This window comes from Raphanus sativus, chromosome 9 (genome assembly GCF_000801105.2).
Source record: "Raphanus sativus cultivar WK10039 chromosome 9, ASM80110v3, whole genome shotgun sequence".
In the NCBI taxonomy this organism is placed as follows: Eukaryota; Viridiplantae; Streptophyta; class Magnoliopsida; order Brassicales; family Brassicaceae; genus Raphanus; species Raphanus sativus.
Genome location: NC_079519.1, coordinates 5,965,214 through 5,982,524, shown reverse-complemented (window position 1 = coordinate 5,982,524; position 17,311 = coordinate 5,965,214). Strand labels below are relative to the sequence as shown.

The window sequence follows — 17,311 nt, the reverse complement described above, 5'->3', positions numbered from 1 at the left end:
CAGGTCTACATCGTTTACATGGGAGCATTACCGTCAATCAACGACTACGTCGCTATTAACGATTACCATTTCTCATTGGTTCGAAGTGTCACCGGGAAAAGGTAAACTATTTTCATATCAAGGTCCGGTGTGGGGTCAGGGTCTCTCGATTGAACAGGCTCATATTTTTTTAAAGAACCGGCTCATCATAATATATAATATTCTTTGTTTCTGCTACACACAATCTAACTAGTTGAGGTGTTTACATTTACTAATCAGTTACACACCAAGCCTAATTGTCTCCAACTACGGGGCGTCCTTCGACGGGTTCGCTGCATTGCTCACTGAGGAAGAAAGCAAGAAGCTTTCAGGTAGAAAAGTTTCCAACCTTTTTTGAAAAAAACAAACAAAATCAAAGAGGATTAACAAAGAGGGTTTAATGTGGAAAAATAATATTGTAGATTTTTAGTCACTGACACATTACTTAGATTGAGCATTTTAGTTGAGCACAAATTATAATACTGAAATTCATGTTAAACGAATCAAACTAAATCTGAAATAGAAACCGAATATGTTCAACCAGATCGAATTTTGATCGAATAACCGTAATTTTTTTTTTTTGAATCAATACTATTAAAACATGAACATGACCTATTAATATAGATTTGGTCTAACAATTATTTTCACATGTTATCTATTTAAAAAGTTAAATAATATAAATATAACTATCTTTTACTATACATATCTAAACGTAACATTCATTCTAATCCCAAATTTTTAGTAGTTCACTTCTCTAAATACATTTTTAAATTACAGTTATATAAATAACAAAGTAAAGTGAATAGTTATATCGTATTTGATATTAACAGATATAATACTTTTTAAATACGGTCAGAATCTATTAGTATAACTAAAATTTCACCAATTAACACACGAGTCAGACCAATTTTTTTTAATGAATTTCCATATGTTAAATAAAGCAGCTTTGTCTGGTTTTTAGTTTACATAACTACATTCGTTACCCAAAATTTTGAATAGGCAATCTGTCATAGAGTAAAATGTATAGCTTGTGTATCTATAACTAATGGTAATTTATTTTGTATTATGTTCCTCTCTGCTTAAAATTGTTTTATAGTCATGCCGGATGTGGTTTCGGTTTTTCCGGACAAGATGCTATATCTGGGCGTGATCAATGACGATGGCATACACTAGAGACTATGGACTCGACATTTGTAAACTGTAGCCATTGATTTTTTGTACTAATCATACATACTTTGTATGAAACTTCATACGATTACTGAATCTTTAGAAGAAAAATGAGTATTTCAAGAAAAGAAAAAGAGTATTTCTATTTCATAAGAAGGGGCCGTGACTATTTAATGTCGTTGTCAGACCATCTCCAAAAAAAACATTCTATTTTGAAGTTTTAAGCTAGTTTTCTGCAAAAGTAAAACTTCAACCTTAACTTCAAAAAAATTTACTAATTTAAATTCATAAACTTTATAAATAAATAATACATATATAAAAACATTATAGAAATATTAATTAACAAAATCATACAGTAAAATATATAATTTTACATAGAAATACATAATTAAAAATTAAATTACAAGTAAAATACTACATTATTCTATAAATGTATTTTCATAAATGATCAATTAGTGCATTTGTTAAGTTTTGTTTTTAATATTGTTGTTATCTAAATCTATTTTTGAAAATAAAAACTTAATTTAAAGTTTTTATTTAGTTTTATTTGTAAAAATTAAAATTATAAAAGAAAATTTTAAATATTTATGAGTTATAAAATTTTGAAAGATTAAAAAATTAGAAAACAAAATATTTAAGAATTATAAATTGTAAAGACCAAAATGCAATAAAAATATTAAACTTCAAATTTAAAGTTTTGAATAGTGACATTTTATATTTGAAGTTTCACTACTCAAAATTTCAAATTTGAAGTTTTGAAATTCCTTTTAGAGAGAAAAAATCATATTTGAAATTATAAAGTATCTTTGGAGGTACTCTTATAACGTGTTTGCGTTATTATTTAAACTAGACTTTGACCCGCGCTTTGGAAGCGCGGAATATTTTACGATGAAAAATTTCATTAATAACTTAACAAATATTTTGATAACTTTTAAAGAGTGTGTATTTAAAATATTTTTGCATTTAAATCAGTGTTTTTAAATTCAACATGATTGTGATTATACCGGTTAATCCGGAGATCTGACAATTCAATTTAGGTTTCTAAAATATTCATATTAAAAAAAAATCAGTAAAACCTGAGACTAACCGATTGAACTGATGGATGACCGATATGTAATCTAATTGGATTTAAATTGTAATAGTTTCATAATTTGTAATCTTATAATCCAAATTTTAAAGTTCATTATTTTGCAATTTATGAAATTATGACATTTCTACAAAATTTTAAAGAAAAAACGATAGATATAAAATAAATAAGATTAATTATTGTATTGTTTGGAAACATTAATAGTAGTATAAAAAATATATTGTTTGGAAACATTGATAGTAGTATAAAGAAATAAGTATATTGTTTGGAAACATGGATAGTAGTACAAAGAAAGAAACATTAGTGATTTAATGTAGGTTTAACTATAAAGTATAAAGGTGTATTTAATTTAAAAATTTACAAAATAAATGTTAGGTCCAACAGAATGTTTGTGTTTTAATAAGATAGATTCATTGACCCACACTTGCTCAAAAAGAAAAGTGCACATATTAATACTTCTTAAAGTTCATCAGTTGAAAACGTAACCACCTGGTTATGCTACATTGGAAGCATTTCTTATTAAGATCCACGAGAAGAGATTTTTGTCACATTCTGGTATTCAAGATGTTAAATGGAGACCTAGTTATCTTCAGTGATGGAGTTATTTTTTTATTACGTGAACTTGAGTGATTGTGCAACTCGGAAGAATATCAAGTGGGGAGGCTCTGACTTTGATCATTCAAGACAGAATGCGCTTTGAAGCTCTGGTAATTGTTACATCACAAGAAGACTTGTAAAATGTCTTCTTTTTTTATTCCTTTAGTTTTGATGCTTCACAATTGTCAGAAGAGACCACATTCTTTGATTCTTGTGAGAAGAGTATCTAGTGGGGAAGTCTCTGACTTCATAATTGGCAGAAGAGACCACAGTCTTTAAATCCTTTTAGGATTCACACTGTGCGAATGTATCAATTGACAAATGTCAATGCGTATTAATGTAGCACATATATACACGAATATTTTGGTGAAATAAATGTATATATTATACAATGTCAATTTTATTTATGTAAATATATACACGAATATTTAGGTGAAAATTTATGTAAATGTTTTGCAAATGTCAATGCTTATTTATGTAAATATATTTAGGTGAAAATATATTTATATATTTATACAAATGCCAATGCTTTTTTTGGTAAAAAACAAATGCCAATGCTCATTTATGTAAAATATATACATGAATTTTTAGGTGAAAATCTATGTGTATATTTTTAAAAATATTGGTAATTTTATGATGCGTTGAAATCTACCGGAAAGGACCATATGTACAAAAATTTTAAGGCATTACCTTTTATCTCCAATTTGAGGTAATTGTTGTAGACTTGTAGTATATGATGAGATATTCTTTTGCATCTTATTCCCCGAAGCGGGATATCTCTTCCCAACAACGTGTAAACAACGAGTATAATTCGAGGTAATTTTAAGAACATAACCAAATATATTTTTTTGGTAAAAACCAAATAAACTGTTCATTCTTTCATACTGTTTTCTCTTGTTTTATTTGCTCTCGTTTCTATGTACATGATTTCTAGTACTTTGGGATTTTTTGCCAATGTGTATATGTATTTATATGTTATGATCGCGTACTAAATATTTAGAGGACATTATTTCTTATGATTTTTTCCAGGAATTATCATACTTTGATAAAGAGTTCAAACTACTAGTACAAAACAATTTTTGAAATGTAATACCAAGCTATAGTAATAAATAATTGCATTATTAATTAAGCAATATAATAAATTCTCTACAATGAAGAGAACTAAGACTTAATATGCATGGAACTAAAACAAATTTACATTATAAACTACTTTTATTGTTAAATAAACTTCGAGATCAACTATTTCAATATTGTTACAAAAAAACTATTTCAATCTTTGTAATTTCTTTTTGAATTGGATATTTGTATTTTTTTCTCCAAAGAGTTATTGATTAATATGTGTGAGCCTTCAGCATAAAGAAGAAGAAAACGAATAAACTTCACTGAGTGGAGAATTTTTGTGGACCTCGTCTCCCCGTCTTTGATCATATGTTCTTTTCTTAACCAACTGAAGATATTAAGTTGCATATTTAACCAATATTAATAATTTTGTTTTGGGCATATTACCTTTTTAATTATTTTAAAACATAAAAAGGTGACTATTTCATATCCAAGAAACGGATCAGATGAACATGCGTGGAATTTGAAGAAGATCAAGTTCATCTTCTGTTCTCTTTTCCACTTTGGCCCTATGTCATCAAGAAGGGTCGGCTACTTATCCTCTTTAAGATATCGTTTTGGTTATTACAAGGGGAATATTGAACACTGAATCAGTTCAAAAAAAAAAATATTAAACATTGAATATTGAAATTTTTCAAAAAAAAAATATTGAACATTGAAGTCTTTGAAAAATCTCACTGTTTGTGTTATCCAGAAGAGAGAAGAATCCAAATGTGTCCATAGGCTTTACAACAAAATATACAAATCGTTACAAGTTGAAAAATAAGCAGTAACCAATAAGAATGGCAAAGAATAAAAGATAGCGAAGCTTCTAATTTTCTCTAACAAGGAAAGTAAAATTGAAATAATTTATAAGCAATAGTCTTTTCAGCATCAAGAAGAGAGAACATTACCCATAATAAACTTCTTTTTCTTGACGGATGGTGACCATGATAATGATCATGATGGCTCCACTTTCTCCATAACCTAATCCCTTGTAGCATTATGTTATATATAGCCCCATTGCGATCTTTCTTCTAAATACACAAACCTTACAGAACTCCTCTTCTTCACTCTAGTTCTCTTACATAAGAAGAATCACAAAGAGCTAGAATCTGTTTCAAAGTGATTAGAGTATAAGCTTTGCAGTTTATTAATGGAAGGTAAAGGACGAGTCGGATCATCAACTTCTTCTTCTTTAACCACAGAACTCTTCGGCTCCAGGGATCCTTCACCGCCGTCTTCTTCCTCCGGAATCTTCTCCTCCATTTTCCCTCATCCCTCTAAGGTCATATTACCTTTCTTTTTTTTCTTTTTTGAGTGACCTCACCATAATGATTCTTGAAGCTTAACCTTCGGTTTCTTGATTTGATTTCTCAGGGTGTAGCAAGAGATGGGCCAAACTCCAAACATAGCTCACAAGGTCAGTGAATAAAAACATCCTTCTTCGTCTTAATTTGCTCAATTTTTCGTTTAAAGTTGGTTCTGTTTTTTTTTGTAATGAATATGTTTTCTTTTACATAGCTCAACGTAGAGAATATTCAACTGGGCAAGAAGACAGAGTTGAGCCATGTCATCTAAGCTCTTCTCTTTACTACGGTGGTCAAGACGTATACTCTCGATCCACCAACAACCAAACTTACCCTACAGTGAGTCTTCATAATTTACCTACACTTTGCTAATCGCAATAAATAAATAAATAAATAAATAAATAAATAAAACTATTAAACTAAGCACTTAAACTGATTTTTTTTTTTTTGTCAACTGGTCACTTTTGAACTGAGGTAAGTGGGGGTCGAACCCCCGACGTCAGGGCCCGAAGGCAGAGCTCAGCAGCCACTTGGCTACGAACAACCCGACGCACTTAAACTGATTCAAGAAACCATTTTTCAGGTAAGAAACGAGCGTCCAAGAAGCGGAGAAAGCGATGCTAATGGACAGAACTCACAAGATGTTTCAAGGGGAAACTGGTGGCAAGGTTCTCTTTATTACTAAAGAACCAGTTCCTTTTAGTTTCTTTGTAAATCTCTCCAGAAACCCATGAAGCTCAAGCCACGTACTGATTATCTACCGAGCCAATACTTTGTATAAATAAAGTGTATGCAGAAAAGGGATAATTTATTAGGAGATTTTGAAGATTAAAATTGATATCCTAGCCAAATTGTATTGAATAGTACCAAACGCAAACATTGCCAAAAATGTTTTTAGTCGTTACTCCATAGTAAACCTGAGACCAAAGCATGTTGGACAATCTTATTTTTACGAAAAAAAAAAAATCTATCGCGTTTGCCACATACAAGGAATAAGAGGGATGATGAATTGGTGGCGGGATTGATGAGCTTCACGAAATGAGCTTCGTGCCAGTGTTTGATTTCAGGTATACATTTGAATTGCGTGGCGTCTCAAGCGAAGAAAAACGGCGAGATGTTGACCTGTGAGATTATGCTTCAAACGACGACGTTTTCATGGAAGGGTAAGAAAACATAAAATTTTACGCCGTTGCCGGGATCGAACCCGGGTCACCCGCGTGACAGGCGGGAATACTTACCACTATACTACAACGACATTTTTGTCTGTGTAAAATATTATAAACTAGATATTATTAAGATAACTGCTTGAAGACAATGTCTCAGGTATATACGTACAGCCGTACAGGCGCTGATCTACTCTATGGAGTGCACCCACTCATAATTTAATGGTCGATGTAATTTTGTTAAATTTCATTTTAATGCACCCACGCTAGAAGAGAATATTGCACCTGTTGTTTTTCTTTTTCCTTACAATCAAAATTTAGAGTTTATTTTATAATGGATATTTGATTATAAGCATAGTTCTGATTAACTCCATGTATTTAATGTCACACATAGATGTATAATTTACGTCCGGAATATATTTCTTGTAATTTAAGTATTGATTAATGGTATGAATTTAGAAATAGAAAAACAAAAATACTTGAAAAGGTTAAATAACTAATTTTCTAAGAAAATATTTTCTACATGCATACCTGATTATTAAATTTAAAATTTGGTTTAGAAAATTTAATTTAGTTTTATATGATGTACATAAAAATTAATATTTAAAAATAAATAAATTATATTTTTAATTTAATATTAAAATTAATAATTAATATTTTGCACCCAATCAAAAAATTCCTAGATCTGCCATTGATTTGTATTGATGTACAATTTATGTTTTCTACGGCATGCCTGAAAAATTCTAATTAAAAAGGTTTTCATTATTTCAGCCATAAGAAATATGTCTTTCAGCCATAAGAAATATGTCAGCGTTAGAAGTTTGATTATCCTGTACTCAAAGGCTAATTTATGTGGTTAATGGTTGTTAGATAAAGGCTTTACCATAAGGGGAAATTTTATTTGTACACTTTTCTTGGTACCACTTTTCATATATACACTAAGAAGGAGAACATTTTCAAAAATACCTAAATCATTAATTGATAAAAGACAAGAACACCCCTCTCACAATCTAACCTAATTTCTTATCATTTTCTTTGCCGAGAGAAATCTTCGTCGAGCTCAACGACAGAGACGACAACGCGACGAGATTGAGTGATGACGATGGCGACGCGACAAGACCGAGTGACGACGATGAGATCGAGCGACGACGGCGAGGATGAGATCGAGCATCGACGGCGAGGATGAGATCGAGCGAAGACGGCGGCGGTGAGGACGAGATCGAGAAAGCCATTGGAGGAAATAAATCAGAACGCGACTAAAGGAGACAACAAGTAGAAGATGATAAAAAGAGAAAATGAATCTGCTTAAGTCATGAAACCTCAAGTGATAAGCAGAAGCAGATCGTTGAGGAAATCACGGGACTTCCATTTCAGTCTAGAACTATTGTTGTTGCAATCAAAGGAAGAAGACGACAAGAGCAGTTACACAGCGCTGTTGCTGAAAGATATCAAGAATTTCCATGGGGGGAAGAGTAGTCACGATGATGAGGAGGAGGATCTGTTTAGTCTTCTTCCGTCTTGTGTTACAAAAGCTTGCTCCATTGTTGAAGCAGTCGCCGATCTTAACTCCACCAGCTCAGATTTGAACCAGTTTAGATTCACTTCTACGGCGGTGAAGAAAGCAGATTTGATGGAACCGAGCTTTGAAAAGTATGTGACTGTGAAGAGAGGAGGTTGTTTGTTGGAGTTGCAAGAGTCGTCATGTGCTAGCAACAATCTTACCTGACCAGGCAGAGTTCGATTTCTCAGGCAGACAACTCTCTGTGTTATCGCATTTCAACTTTAGTCTAATTGTTTCTGTTTATTGTATTCCTTCATGTTTTCTATTCAATTCAATTCAATTGAATCTACTCCTCAAAGTTATGTTACTTTTGTTGAGATACTAACATGCATAAATTACATGTTGTATTGAAAAGAAATCAGTAGAAGATCTTTAAATCCGTTATAAGAGCTTATAACCATTTAGAAAGGCTTATAAGACAATTTATAAGGTTTGTAAAGGTATGCAAATAATTTATAAGGGTTTATAAAACATTTAAAAAATTCATATAAGTTTTTATAAAGTTTAGAAACCATTTAACCATTTAGAAAGGTTTGTATAATAATTTATAAGAATTTATTAGGGTTTATAAAAATAATTTATAAAATTTATACACCATTATAAAATATTCTAAAACTATTTATAAGGGTATTTAAAATTTTTACCTTATAAGGGTATGTAAAATTACTTGTAAAAGTATATAAACCATTAATAAATGCATATAAAACAAGTTAAACAAATATATAAACCATTTATAAATGTTTATAAGAAAGTTTATAAATAATTTATAAGGGGTATGTATACTATTAATAATGGTTTATAAAAACTTTATGAAAGATTATATTCAGTTTATAATGGGTATTATAAGAGTTGTATATGTTTATAAATTATAAAGTTAATACACCATTATGAAGGATTATAAAAAAATTATAAGGGTATGTAAAATCAATGGTAAGAGTATATAAACCATTTATAAAGGCATATAAAACATGTTATAAAATCTATAAACCATTTATAAATGTTTATAATAAAGTTATGAAAGTTTATAAATAATTTATAAAGGGTATGTATACTACTAATAAGGGTTTATAAAAACTTTATGAAAGCTTATATTCAATTTATAAAGAATATTATAAGAGTTGTATAAGTTTATAAATCAACTAAAAGAATCTATAACAATTTAAAAAGACTTATAAAATTATTTATAATTGTTTGTATAATAATTTATAAAGGTTTATAAAAGTATGTAAATAATTTATAAGGGTTTGTAAAATTAATTTATAAAGTTTATACACCATTATAAATGATTATAAAACAATTTTGTTTGCTAGATTGTGTTAGCAATGAGATATCTGCAGATACAGCAACCACAGTAGCACCAAACAAGATCAGATTCAAGGTTTATAAAGGTATGTAAATTATTTATAATAGTTTATAAACTATTTATAAGGTGTACAGATGATTTATAAATATTTATAAAGTCACTATAAATGATTTATAGTCTTTTATAAGGCTTTATATATTACAAAGGTTATTTTTAAAAGGGTTTATAAAACTATTTACAAGAACTTATAAGTTATTTATAAGAGTTTATACATTTGATGTAAAAAAAAAAGAGTTTATACATTTATTTATTGCAGATGTATACATTTATTTCAGGGTTAAAGAGTACTTTGACGGTGGTGAATTTGCTGCAGATGTTCTACATCTTCTAGAGGTTGTTGTAATTGAAGATGCTGGTCACTTCGTTAACCAAGAGAAACTCAAGAGGTCACTGCGCACATCAGTGACTTCTTCACCAAGCTTCAGGACAACAACAAAAGCTTCTAGGGTTCTTGGCTGTTGCGTTGCCTCTCAAATAACATTCTTGTTCTTGAAAGTGCTGTACTTCGAGCAGATTATGAATAAGATTTTGATATTATAAAAGCTTAATGTAAGTGACTCAACACACGATGAATCCAGTAGAAACAAAACCTAAACATATTGTCTGAAACAAGCACACGAGAAGCAACAATTCACTAATGAGAAGCAAATGAGAAGCAACGAGAATAGAGATTTAAGTAAAGAAGCAAACAAACACTCTGAGAATCAAGTTCAAAGACGCAGAGATAATGTTTCTTAAACCTTGAAACCACAGCTCTTCCTCTTTCCTCTGGCCTTCTCAAACTTCCTTCCCTTGGACCGAACATACGGCTTGGAGTGACTGTGTGGCACACCAGGAGCAGGGCCGAAATGCTTCACTGCCTCATGTGAGTTCTCAGGTCCCCTAAGAAGAACCTACACACAAGAAAAAGTTAACTATTAGATGACGTGGATTTTGATAAAATGAAGAAGATCAGTTTTGGTTGAGAGAGATATTATTACAGTGTTCTGTCCCAAAGGAGCTCTGATAGCAAGCTGGTAAAAGGTTAAGCATTCACCACCAGCTTTCTCAATGCGAGCTCTGGCTCTCTCAGTGAACCTCAAGGCAGTAACTTTGATAGCTGGGATCTCGTGTACCCTCAGATCATCGGTTATGGTTCCAACCAAGACAGCAATCTTATCTTCCTACGATATCACAAGCATCCGAGATCACACTCAAAAACTCATAGCTAGTAGATAATCAAGACCAAACTTTGATCCAAACATGAAAAAATGGAACTTTGCCGGTCATAAACTCGACGAGCCTGGAAAGAGAAAGAGGAGCCTTGTTGACTTTGCTCATGAAAAGCCTCTTCAAGATCACTGCATTGAACTTGCTCTGTGTTCTCCTTACCAGAAACCTGTAAAGCTGCAATTTTTTCAATTACAAAAATGTCAACAAGATTCACTCAAAATAAAAATCTAAAAGAAAATATTCGTTGTTGTTTCAAAGTTTGGGACCTTGACGGTAAGCTTGAGGTAGACATCGTCCGACTTAGGAGCTTTCCTTTTGCTCTTCTTACTCTTACCTCCTGCGATCAAATCAATTCCCTGCAAAACACATGCCCAAACTGTCAATCAAATGTCGCAATCAAAGATACCTGAAACACAAAATCCATACTCGACACAAACTCTAGAACAAAATTCAAAGCTACAAGAGAGAGAGAGATACTCCGACACAAAGTGATACAGAGAGTGGGATTGTAGTACCATTGTAGCGTCCGGGGATGTGGTGCCGCTGCCGTTACCTGAAATGAGAGGCGTACTCAATTGCGATTGCGATCTCACAGTCACCGATCAGATCGGAAACGATACCTCCAGCGAGAGAAACCTGTCGTGGCGGAGAACAGAATCTGATACTAAACGGAATAGCTCATGAACGGATTGATCGACGACGGTGATAGATTCGGAAAATCGTTTGAGGCTGTAGTCCTCGTCAATTCTCGTCGGAGAACTAGCCAGGAACTTGTCAATGTCGTCAAAAGTTGCATAGAACTCTCTAACATCGTCGAATCTCGCCGGAGTACTCGTCAGAATTGGTCAATTTCGTCGGATTTGATCATCGGATATATTCAATTTTATCGATCTGAGATCTGAAGACGTCGCAGGTAAAAGAAAAAAATGTAGTTTAGTTTCAAGTTGTTAAGGGTATAATAGTATTTTGTCTATTAAATTTTTAGTGGTAAAATTGGTTAGTGTAAAGATGAAAAGTGGTAATTTGAAAATGGTATTAGTGGCAATTTCTCTTACCATAAAGGGATATTAGACCTGCTTTTTTTTGAGAAAGATATTAGACCTGCTTTCTTATAATAAAAATAATAATTAGCGAGTAAAACGTCCGTTCAAAAAAAAAGCGAGTGAAACGTTGCAAAATCCGAAAAGAAATTAATATATTTTCTCATATAAAATGTGAATTCTAAAAGCAATTAGCTAGTGGTAGCAGGTACTATTTATAGTAGTTATACAGTTATACCAAGAAAAAGTATGTATGCATACTTACGTTTGGTCAGGTCTTTAAGGGTGAACCTAATCTTCCCTAACATTTGTTACTTCAAAACATCGCATAGAAAAAAGAAACATATACTATATCTTGTCTCTGAATCAAACATCTCAACCTGCATTTGTTTTTTTGATAATCCAGTATCCGACCACTAAACGTGATCGATTAATCTACCGGGCTTATGCCCATGCCATTACAGAATTTTTAAGCCTTCACTTAAGGGCTCCTGGTTACGCGAAGTGGTCTGAAAGGCGAGAGAAGTCTATGTAAATTCTCTCGTGGCCAACGCGGATCGAACTCAGGACGGGCACTCCAACCGGAGATCTTTTAACATTAGGCCAACACGCGTTGGTTAAACCCCAACCTGCATTTGTTGACTTAATTAAACCACATTATCCCAAATAAATCACTTAAAACGGTTAAACTAATATGATATGTTACTCTGTATGGCTAGCGATCATGATATATGTATATATCATAGATGGAGTTTCTGTTTCTATTAAAAAAAGAAATAATTACATACTATGTCACTTTTCTAGTTATAAATATCAAGATAAGTCACTTGCTTATACTAAAGCACTTTTTTTAAAGATCAGTTAGAAATCGAATGAACCAGCTTTTGTAGTTAACTCTCAACCAATGAGAATCTCTAACTAAACAAGACAATTGGCGGGCTCTTATCTCAGCCATTGATCTTTAAAAACTAATAGATATCCCAGATTAACTTTCCCAAATTTACCTAATTAAAATTCTTTTTTTTTTAAGATTCATCCATGCGCCTCCAAAGTCGTTGCCTTTTTCAATTTTATTTTTTTGAATCTCAAAAAACCAAAAAAAAACTTTTCCATTGATCTATTGATTTTAGTTCTCTCCTCTCTCGTATTTCAGACAGATCGGAAAAATTAATGGTGAGAAAGAGCGCTTGACTTACAGAGAGCAAGGAAGAAGATGATTTGTGCTCAGTCCGAAATTGAGAACGAAGAAGCGTTACCGCATACTCTGTTTGCGCCATGGCTCTCAATAACACCAGATCTGCTTTAAACATTGCTCACCCTCCTCTCTCTGTTATTCAGATTCCTCTCTCTGTTATTCGGATTCCTCAATCTCACCAACACTCTTTACGGATCTTCCTCTCCTGTGGTTCAGCTCACTGTTTCTAACTTCAAATCCAAGGTAAAACATCCATTTTTTACAGTGATCTATGAACTGTGGTTTACAGATCCAGTCTAGTTTTTTAATGATTTAACAAATTGTTATTTGGGTAAACCAGGATGAGGAAATTTATGTTGTTAAAATGATTGTCATGTACTTAATTCAAATGGAGTAGTGTTGGTAGAGTTCTTTGCACCATGGTGTGGTCATTGCAAATCTCTTACACCAACATGGGAGAAAGTGGCTTCTGTTTTGAAAGGTGTTGCTACCGTTGCAGCCATTGATGCTGACGTTCACCAGTTTGTTGCTCAGGTTTGTTGTCTTGTGAACTAGTCATCTTCCAAAGCTTCTAACTTTCTTTCACTCAACACAATGTACTCTACTACTATGTACATGATTATGGTATTCAAGGATTCCCAACCATTAAAGTATTTGTTCCTGGAAAGCCTCATGTTGATTACCAAGGAGTTAGAGATGCTAAATCCATTGCTAATTTTGCTTACAAGCAGGTTTTTGTTCCTTTCTTGATTCTTATTTACTTATTTTTTTTCTATTTATTAAGAGATGATTGAGTGAATTTCAAGTTACATAAGGTACTAGTTGATGATCTAAATGGGTTCAACATCTTTAAATGCAGAACATTTTCATATTTTCTCATGGTTTTGTAGCTGTTTTAGTAAATATAAATTGAAGACCCATAAGTGGCATTGTGTCAGTTTAATTTGCTTTGCACATATAACATTTCTATACCAAACTCGTATGTCCTTGCACTCAGGAATGCTGATTGATGTTAACTTTTTCTCAGATTAAGGCTCTTCTGAGTGACCGTTTGGAAGGAAAAAGTAAGCCAACTGGAGGAGGATCTAGCGAAAAGAAGTCAGAGCCTAGTGCATCAGTGGAACTGAACTCAAACAGTTTTGATGAGTTAGTCATCAGAAGTCGTACATGCTTCTACGAGTACACTTGTACATATGGACATCAGCATTTTTGTGTACACACATATGAATTTATGTTTGTGGTCTACATGTACACAAACTTATAAGATGCTAACACCATAATTGTTTGCCGTATTCATGGACACTATCATTTTTGTGTATATATGTACAATGTCTTGTTTGTTGTCCACATGTCTACAAACTTATAAGATAATTATGTACAAGTCTACACTTAATTTCATGTACACATGTACAATGTCATGTTTGTTTACATATACAATGTCATTTTTGTGTATACATGTACAATGTCATGTTTGTTTACATTTCCCAAGCGTCTGACCAAAAACATATAAATTCAAATCAGCAGTATACAAACGAAACACACAAAAACACTATTGTTTGAAGGAATCACTTTGTTTATATTTCTCAAGTGTTTCACATTAGGCCAGCCTCCTCTAATACAACTTAACTACAACTATCTTGCCTAGCTACAACGCTAAATCCGCGTATCAATTTGGCCAATGGAATATATCCTTTTTTTCGGTCTACAGTTGTACAAAAGTACGACTCGATATAGTTGTACATTTGTACGATTCGACGTAGCTGTACATATGGACGCCAGGATAGAGTTGTACATAGGTACGCCTCGACATTATTGTACATTATAGCATGAACCCAGCAGCCTCTTCATATCAGGGGTACCTCCAAGTACATCCCTCATAACCAGCAGGTTCTCCAGCGACGAGTAAACATTCAAGCGCCCACTTGGGTAATGATTAGTAGCAAATAACCTCCTAGGGAGTTTTGAATCCGGTTCATCAGAGTGGTTTTCCTCCTCTGCAGAATAAAAAAAACTGGTTCATCATCCATACAACACAGAAAAAAGCATGCCAGTCTTGATCCCAAAACACCTCAATAACCCCAAAATCAAACCCCGACAAAAACCCTAGCTCGAAAATTAGAGTGACCAGGATCCCTCTCCGCAAAGGAACACAAAACATCCAAAATAAATCCAAATCCGTTAAAAAATAAAAACCTAGCGATTCAAATTTGTGAATTTCGAGAAACCAACACAAGTAAATGGGCAACAGACGATGCAACAGACAACCAAAAACAGGGGAAGGAGCAAAACGAAACACTAAACCAACGATTGCAACAAACCTTTGTCGTGGCGGCGCGCACTCCTCCTCATGGTGGTCTGTGAACGGAATAAGCCAAACGGAACCCTAAAACAAAGTCTCTTTCTTTCTATACGGTTTATCGGCGATTAATGGGGGAACAAAGCCTCCGCCTCTGGAATTATGAATAGAGATAATATCGATGCTGGTGGGGAGGAAAACTAAAAATATCTCACGCCTTTTCAGTTTTTTAATATTAAAAATAAAAAAAATAAAAAATTTGAAATTCAAAACAGAAACGAGACCTAACTGCTCTTTCTAACCAGAACGAAATTCCGAAACTAGTTGGGCCTTTGCTTAGAGGAAAGTGTCTTAGTATAGGAAAGTGACTTATTGTCGTGGTTAAAGTCAAAAAGTGACTCAGAGTGTAAATATCTCTTAAAAAAATCAGTGCGAATCTTACACATCTACTTGTTTCAAAAACTGTTTTTTTTTGTTTGCTAAAACACTTGTTTTAAGAACTGTATTGAGATATAAAATCGTATTTTTATATGGCTGACAATCATAAAAATATGTATGTCTGAAATGGATGATAATGGAACCTTACTTTAATTGGTGTTAATCTGGTTATAGTTAGCAGTTCTTCAATAATTAGATGCTAGAATAAGAATAATATCGTGTGTCCTACCTACCAGAATGTGAGGGATACACGACACATAACTTATAGAAGTTAGACTGCGCAATTGTTTTTTAGAATTAATTTAATTTCATTAGAAATAGATAAACTTAGTATTTTCAGTCGATCTGATCATGACAAGTTTTTTTTTTCAATGTGTCCTTTAGTTAGTTTCATCTGAATTCTTACATTTTGTAGTTTCCCTTGTAGTTAAATGGATATGATTAGTGAAATAAAAATGTAATAGATTTTAACAAAATTAGATAGTATATACGTTGTGCAGATGGACTAATAGACCATAAATATATGAAATATCTCTTCAGAATGACATATTGAGGATTTACCATGGTCGTTGAAAAACATGGTTCGATTTTTCCACTTCGAATTCAATAATGATTAGAACATATAGATGCCTTGATTAGCAAGAAATCCCTACTTTCACAGGCTCTATATTTAAGCTGAGAATTTCTCAAATTAACCACAAGAAACTATAACTTTATATAGCTGAGGACATGATCTTATCAAGAAATACACGTATGTAAACTAGTTCAGAAATGAGCTCTATAGTTCTTCACTTGAAGATCAAAGTATTATACAAGGTTAAGCGTGGCAAGAATCGTTATTTCTTCGACGCTCGATAACTGGTTAAGTCTAAGAAAGCATAGCTTTCTTCCTTCCTTTTGCTGCGATTCAGTTTGTATACTATTTTGAGTAATTGTAAGAATTTTATTTTGAGGTTAGCGAAAAATGTGTAAGTCCTCACTTCCAAGACGTATATTACTGGCTTGGCTATCGAACTCGTGAGATTGGTCGAATTGTTTTTAACAGTTTTTAGTTGTTGTTCACTCGTGAAAAATGTTGAAGAAAAAAGGTTATTCAGAAGCACCCAACGTCAACAGTGGTTAGATAATTGTGTACATTAATTTTGAAAATTTGTTTACTAGTTCACCAACTTTAAAAAGAAAAAAAAAGAAGCTAATTTGTATAAACAACCCAATAATATCAGAGATCCAAAAACTTCCAAAGGTTTCTATAAAGTTAATTTGGTACATATCATCATCATAATAAATTTGAACACTAAACATGGAATATAGACTTTAAAACATCGTTTGAAAAATTTTGTAAACTATAAAAAGCTAATTTATAACATTATTACTATGAACTATCTAAAACTTTCACATATTTGCTGTAAATGGCAGGGGAAGTCATTTTAGGTTGATTCCAATGTCATAAATAAATGGGTGTTTCAAAAAAAAAATGCATTCATATTTCACCCAAAGAAAAAAAAAGAAAAAGAGAAAATTACATATGTATATATTTTTAATATAGCTTTCCTTAATCCTTAATCTCTCGTGACTCGCAACAATTGGCAGGTGATCGCAACGCCTTCCGCTTAAAGCTGTCCATCTGTACGGTCTTCTTCTTCTTCCTTTTTTTTTTTTCCCACAAAGTTTTATATTGATAAAGGGCCAAGCCCATAACACGGCCGAAGCCCACGGATTACATCAAAAAGCTAAAGCCCAAAACACTACAGGCTAGCATTCAAACT

At 32.6% G+C, this 17,311-nt stretch overlaps 4 protein-coding genes across 8 annotated transcripts; 3 read left to right on the top strand and 1 right to left on the bottom strand.

Moving 5' to 3' along the window:
• The first annotated feature begins 4,725 nt into the window (after positions 1-4,725).
• Positions 4,726-6,225, top strand: LOC130499785 (uncharacterized). 2 transcript variants are annotated; one of them, XM_056994181.1, is made up of 4 exons: positions 4,726-5,255; positions 5,348-5,390; positions 5,492-5,616; positions 5,757-6,225. In XM_056994181.1, exons 1-4 carry the CDS (start codon positions 5,124-5,126, stop codon positions 5,838-5,840), a joined length of 384 nt encoding a protein of 127 aa, XP_056850161.1. In that variant the 5' UTR covers positions 4,726-5,123; the 3' UTR covers positions 5,841-6,225. The 2 variants fall into 2 exon arrangements, with proteins under 2 accessions (XP_056850161.1, XP_056850160.1); XM_056994180.1 differs by having other exon boundaries at positions 4,744-5,255; positions 5,861-6,225.
• Positions 6,226-7,246: 1,021 nt separating this feature from the next.
• Positions 7,247-8,219, top strand: LOC130499713 (uncharacterized protein At1g65710-like). Its single transcript, XM_056994058.1, has one exon. It carries the CDS (start codon positions 7,753-7,755, stop codon positions 8,164-8,166), a length of 414 nt encoding a protein of 137 aa, XP_056850038.1. The 5' UTR covers positions 7,247-7,752; the 3' UTR covers positions 8,167-8,219.
• A 1,305-nt stretch (positions 8,220-9,524) lies between these two features.
• Positions 9,525-11,499, bottom strand: LOC108851457 (60S ribosomal protein L18-2-like). Of its 4 annotated transcripts, XM_018624892.2 has the most exons (7): positions 11,197-11,499; positions 11,092-11,129; positions 10,843-10,932; positions 10,607-10,750; positions 10,345-10,527; positions 10,105-10,257; positions 9,525-9,862 (listed from the first exon to the last, which is right to left on the bottom strand). In XM_018624892.2, exons 2-7 carry the CDS (start codon positions 11,092-11,094, stop codon positions 9,776-9,778), a joined length of 660 nt encoding a protein of 219 aa, XP_018480394.1. In that variant the 5' UTR covers positions 11,095-11,129; positions 11,197-11,499; the 3' UTR covers positions 9,525-9,775. The 4 variants fall into 4 exon arrangements, with proteins under 4 accessions (XP_018480394.1, XP_018480391.1, XP_056851378.1 ...); XM_018624889.2 differs by having other exon boundaries at positions 11,092-11,498; XM_056995398.1 differs by having other exon boundaries at positions 10,622-10,750; positions 11,092-11,497.
• A 1,392-nt stretch (positions 11,500-12,891) lies between these two features.
• On the top strand, positions 12,892-16,981 carry LOC108851176 (protein disulfide-isomerase 2-3-like). The gene is made up of 5 exons (XM_018624591.2): positions 12,892-13,033; positions 13,209-13,345; positions 13,480-13,542; positions 13,839-13,998; positions 16,962-16,981. Exons 1-5 carry the CDS (start codon positions 12,892-12,894, stop codon positions 16,979-16,981), a joined length of 522 nt encoding a protein of 173 aa, XP_018480093.2.
• The last annotated feature ends 330 nt before the right edge of the window (positions 16,982-17,311 follow it).

Excerpts from the sequence above, each read along its gene's own strand:
- LOC130499713 (XM_056994058.1), top strand. The coding sequence starts at position 7,753 with ATGAAACCTCAAGTGATAAGCAGAAGCAGATCGTTGAGGAAATCACGG.
- LOC130499785 (XM_056994180.1), top strand. The coding sequence starts at position 5,124 with ATGGAAGGTAAAGGACGAGTCGGATCATCAACTTCTTCTTCTTTAACC. Across the intron at positions 5,256-5,347 it reads TTTTCCCTCATCCCTCTAAG|GGTGTAGCAAGAGATGGGCC; the intron begins GTCATATTACCT and ends TTGATTTCTCAG. Across the intron at positions 5,617-5,860 it reads ACAACCAAACTTACCCTACA|GTAAGAAACGAGCGTCCAAG; the intron begins GTGAGTCTTCAT and ends ACCATTTTTCAG.
- LOC108851457 (XM_018624892.2), bottom strand. Across the intron at positions 10,258-10,344 it reads CTCCTTTGGGACAGAACACT|GTTCTTCTTAGGGGACCTGA; the intron begins GTAATAATATCT and ends TCTTGTGTGTAG. Across the intron at positions 9,863-10,104 it reads GGAAGAGCTGTGGTTTCAAG|CACTTTCAAGAACAAGAATG; the intron begins GTTTAAGAAACA and ends CTCGAAGTACAG.
- LOC108851176 (XM_018624591.2), top strand. The coding sequence starts at position 12,892 with ATGGCTCTCAATAACACCAGATCTGCTTTAAACATTGCTCACCCTCCT. Across the intron at positions 13,543-13,838 it reads CTAATTTTGCTTACAAGCAG|ATTAAGGCTCTTCTGAGTGA; the intron begins GTTTTTGTTCCT and ends ACTTTTTCTCAG. Across the intron at positions 13,999-16,961 it reads ATGCTTCTACGAGTACACTT|GGGAAGTCATTTTAGGTTGA; the intron begins GTACATATGGAC and ends TGTAAATGGCAG.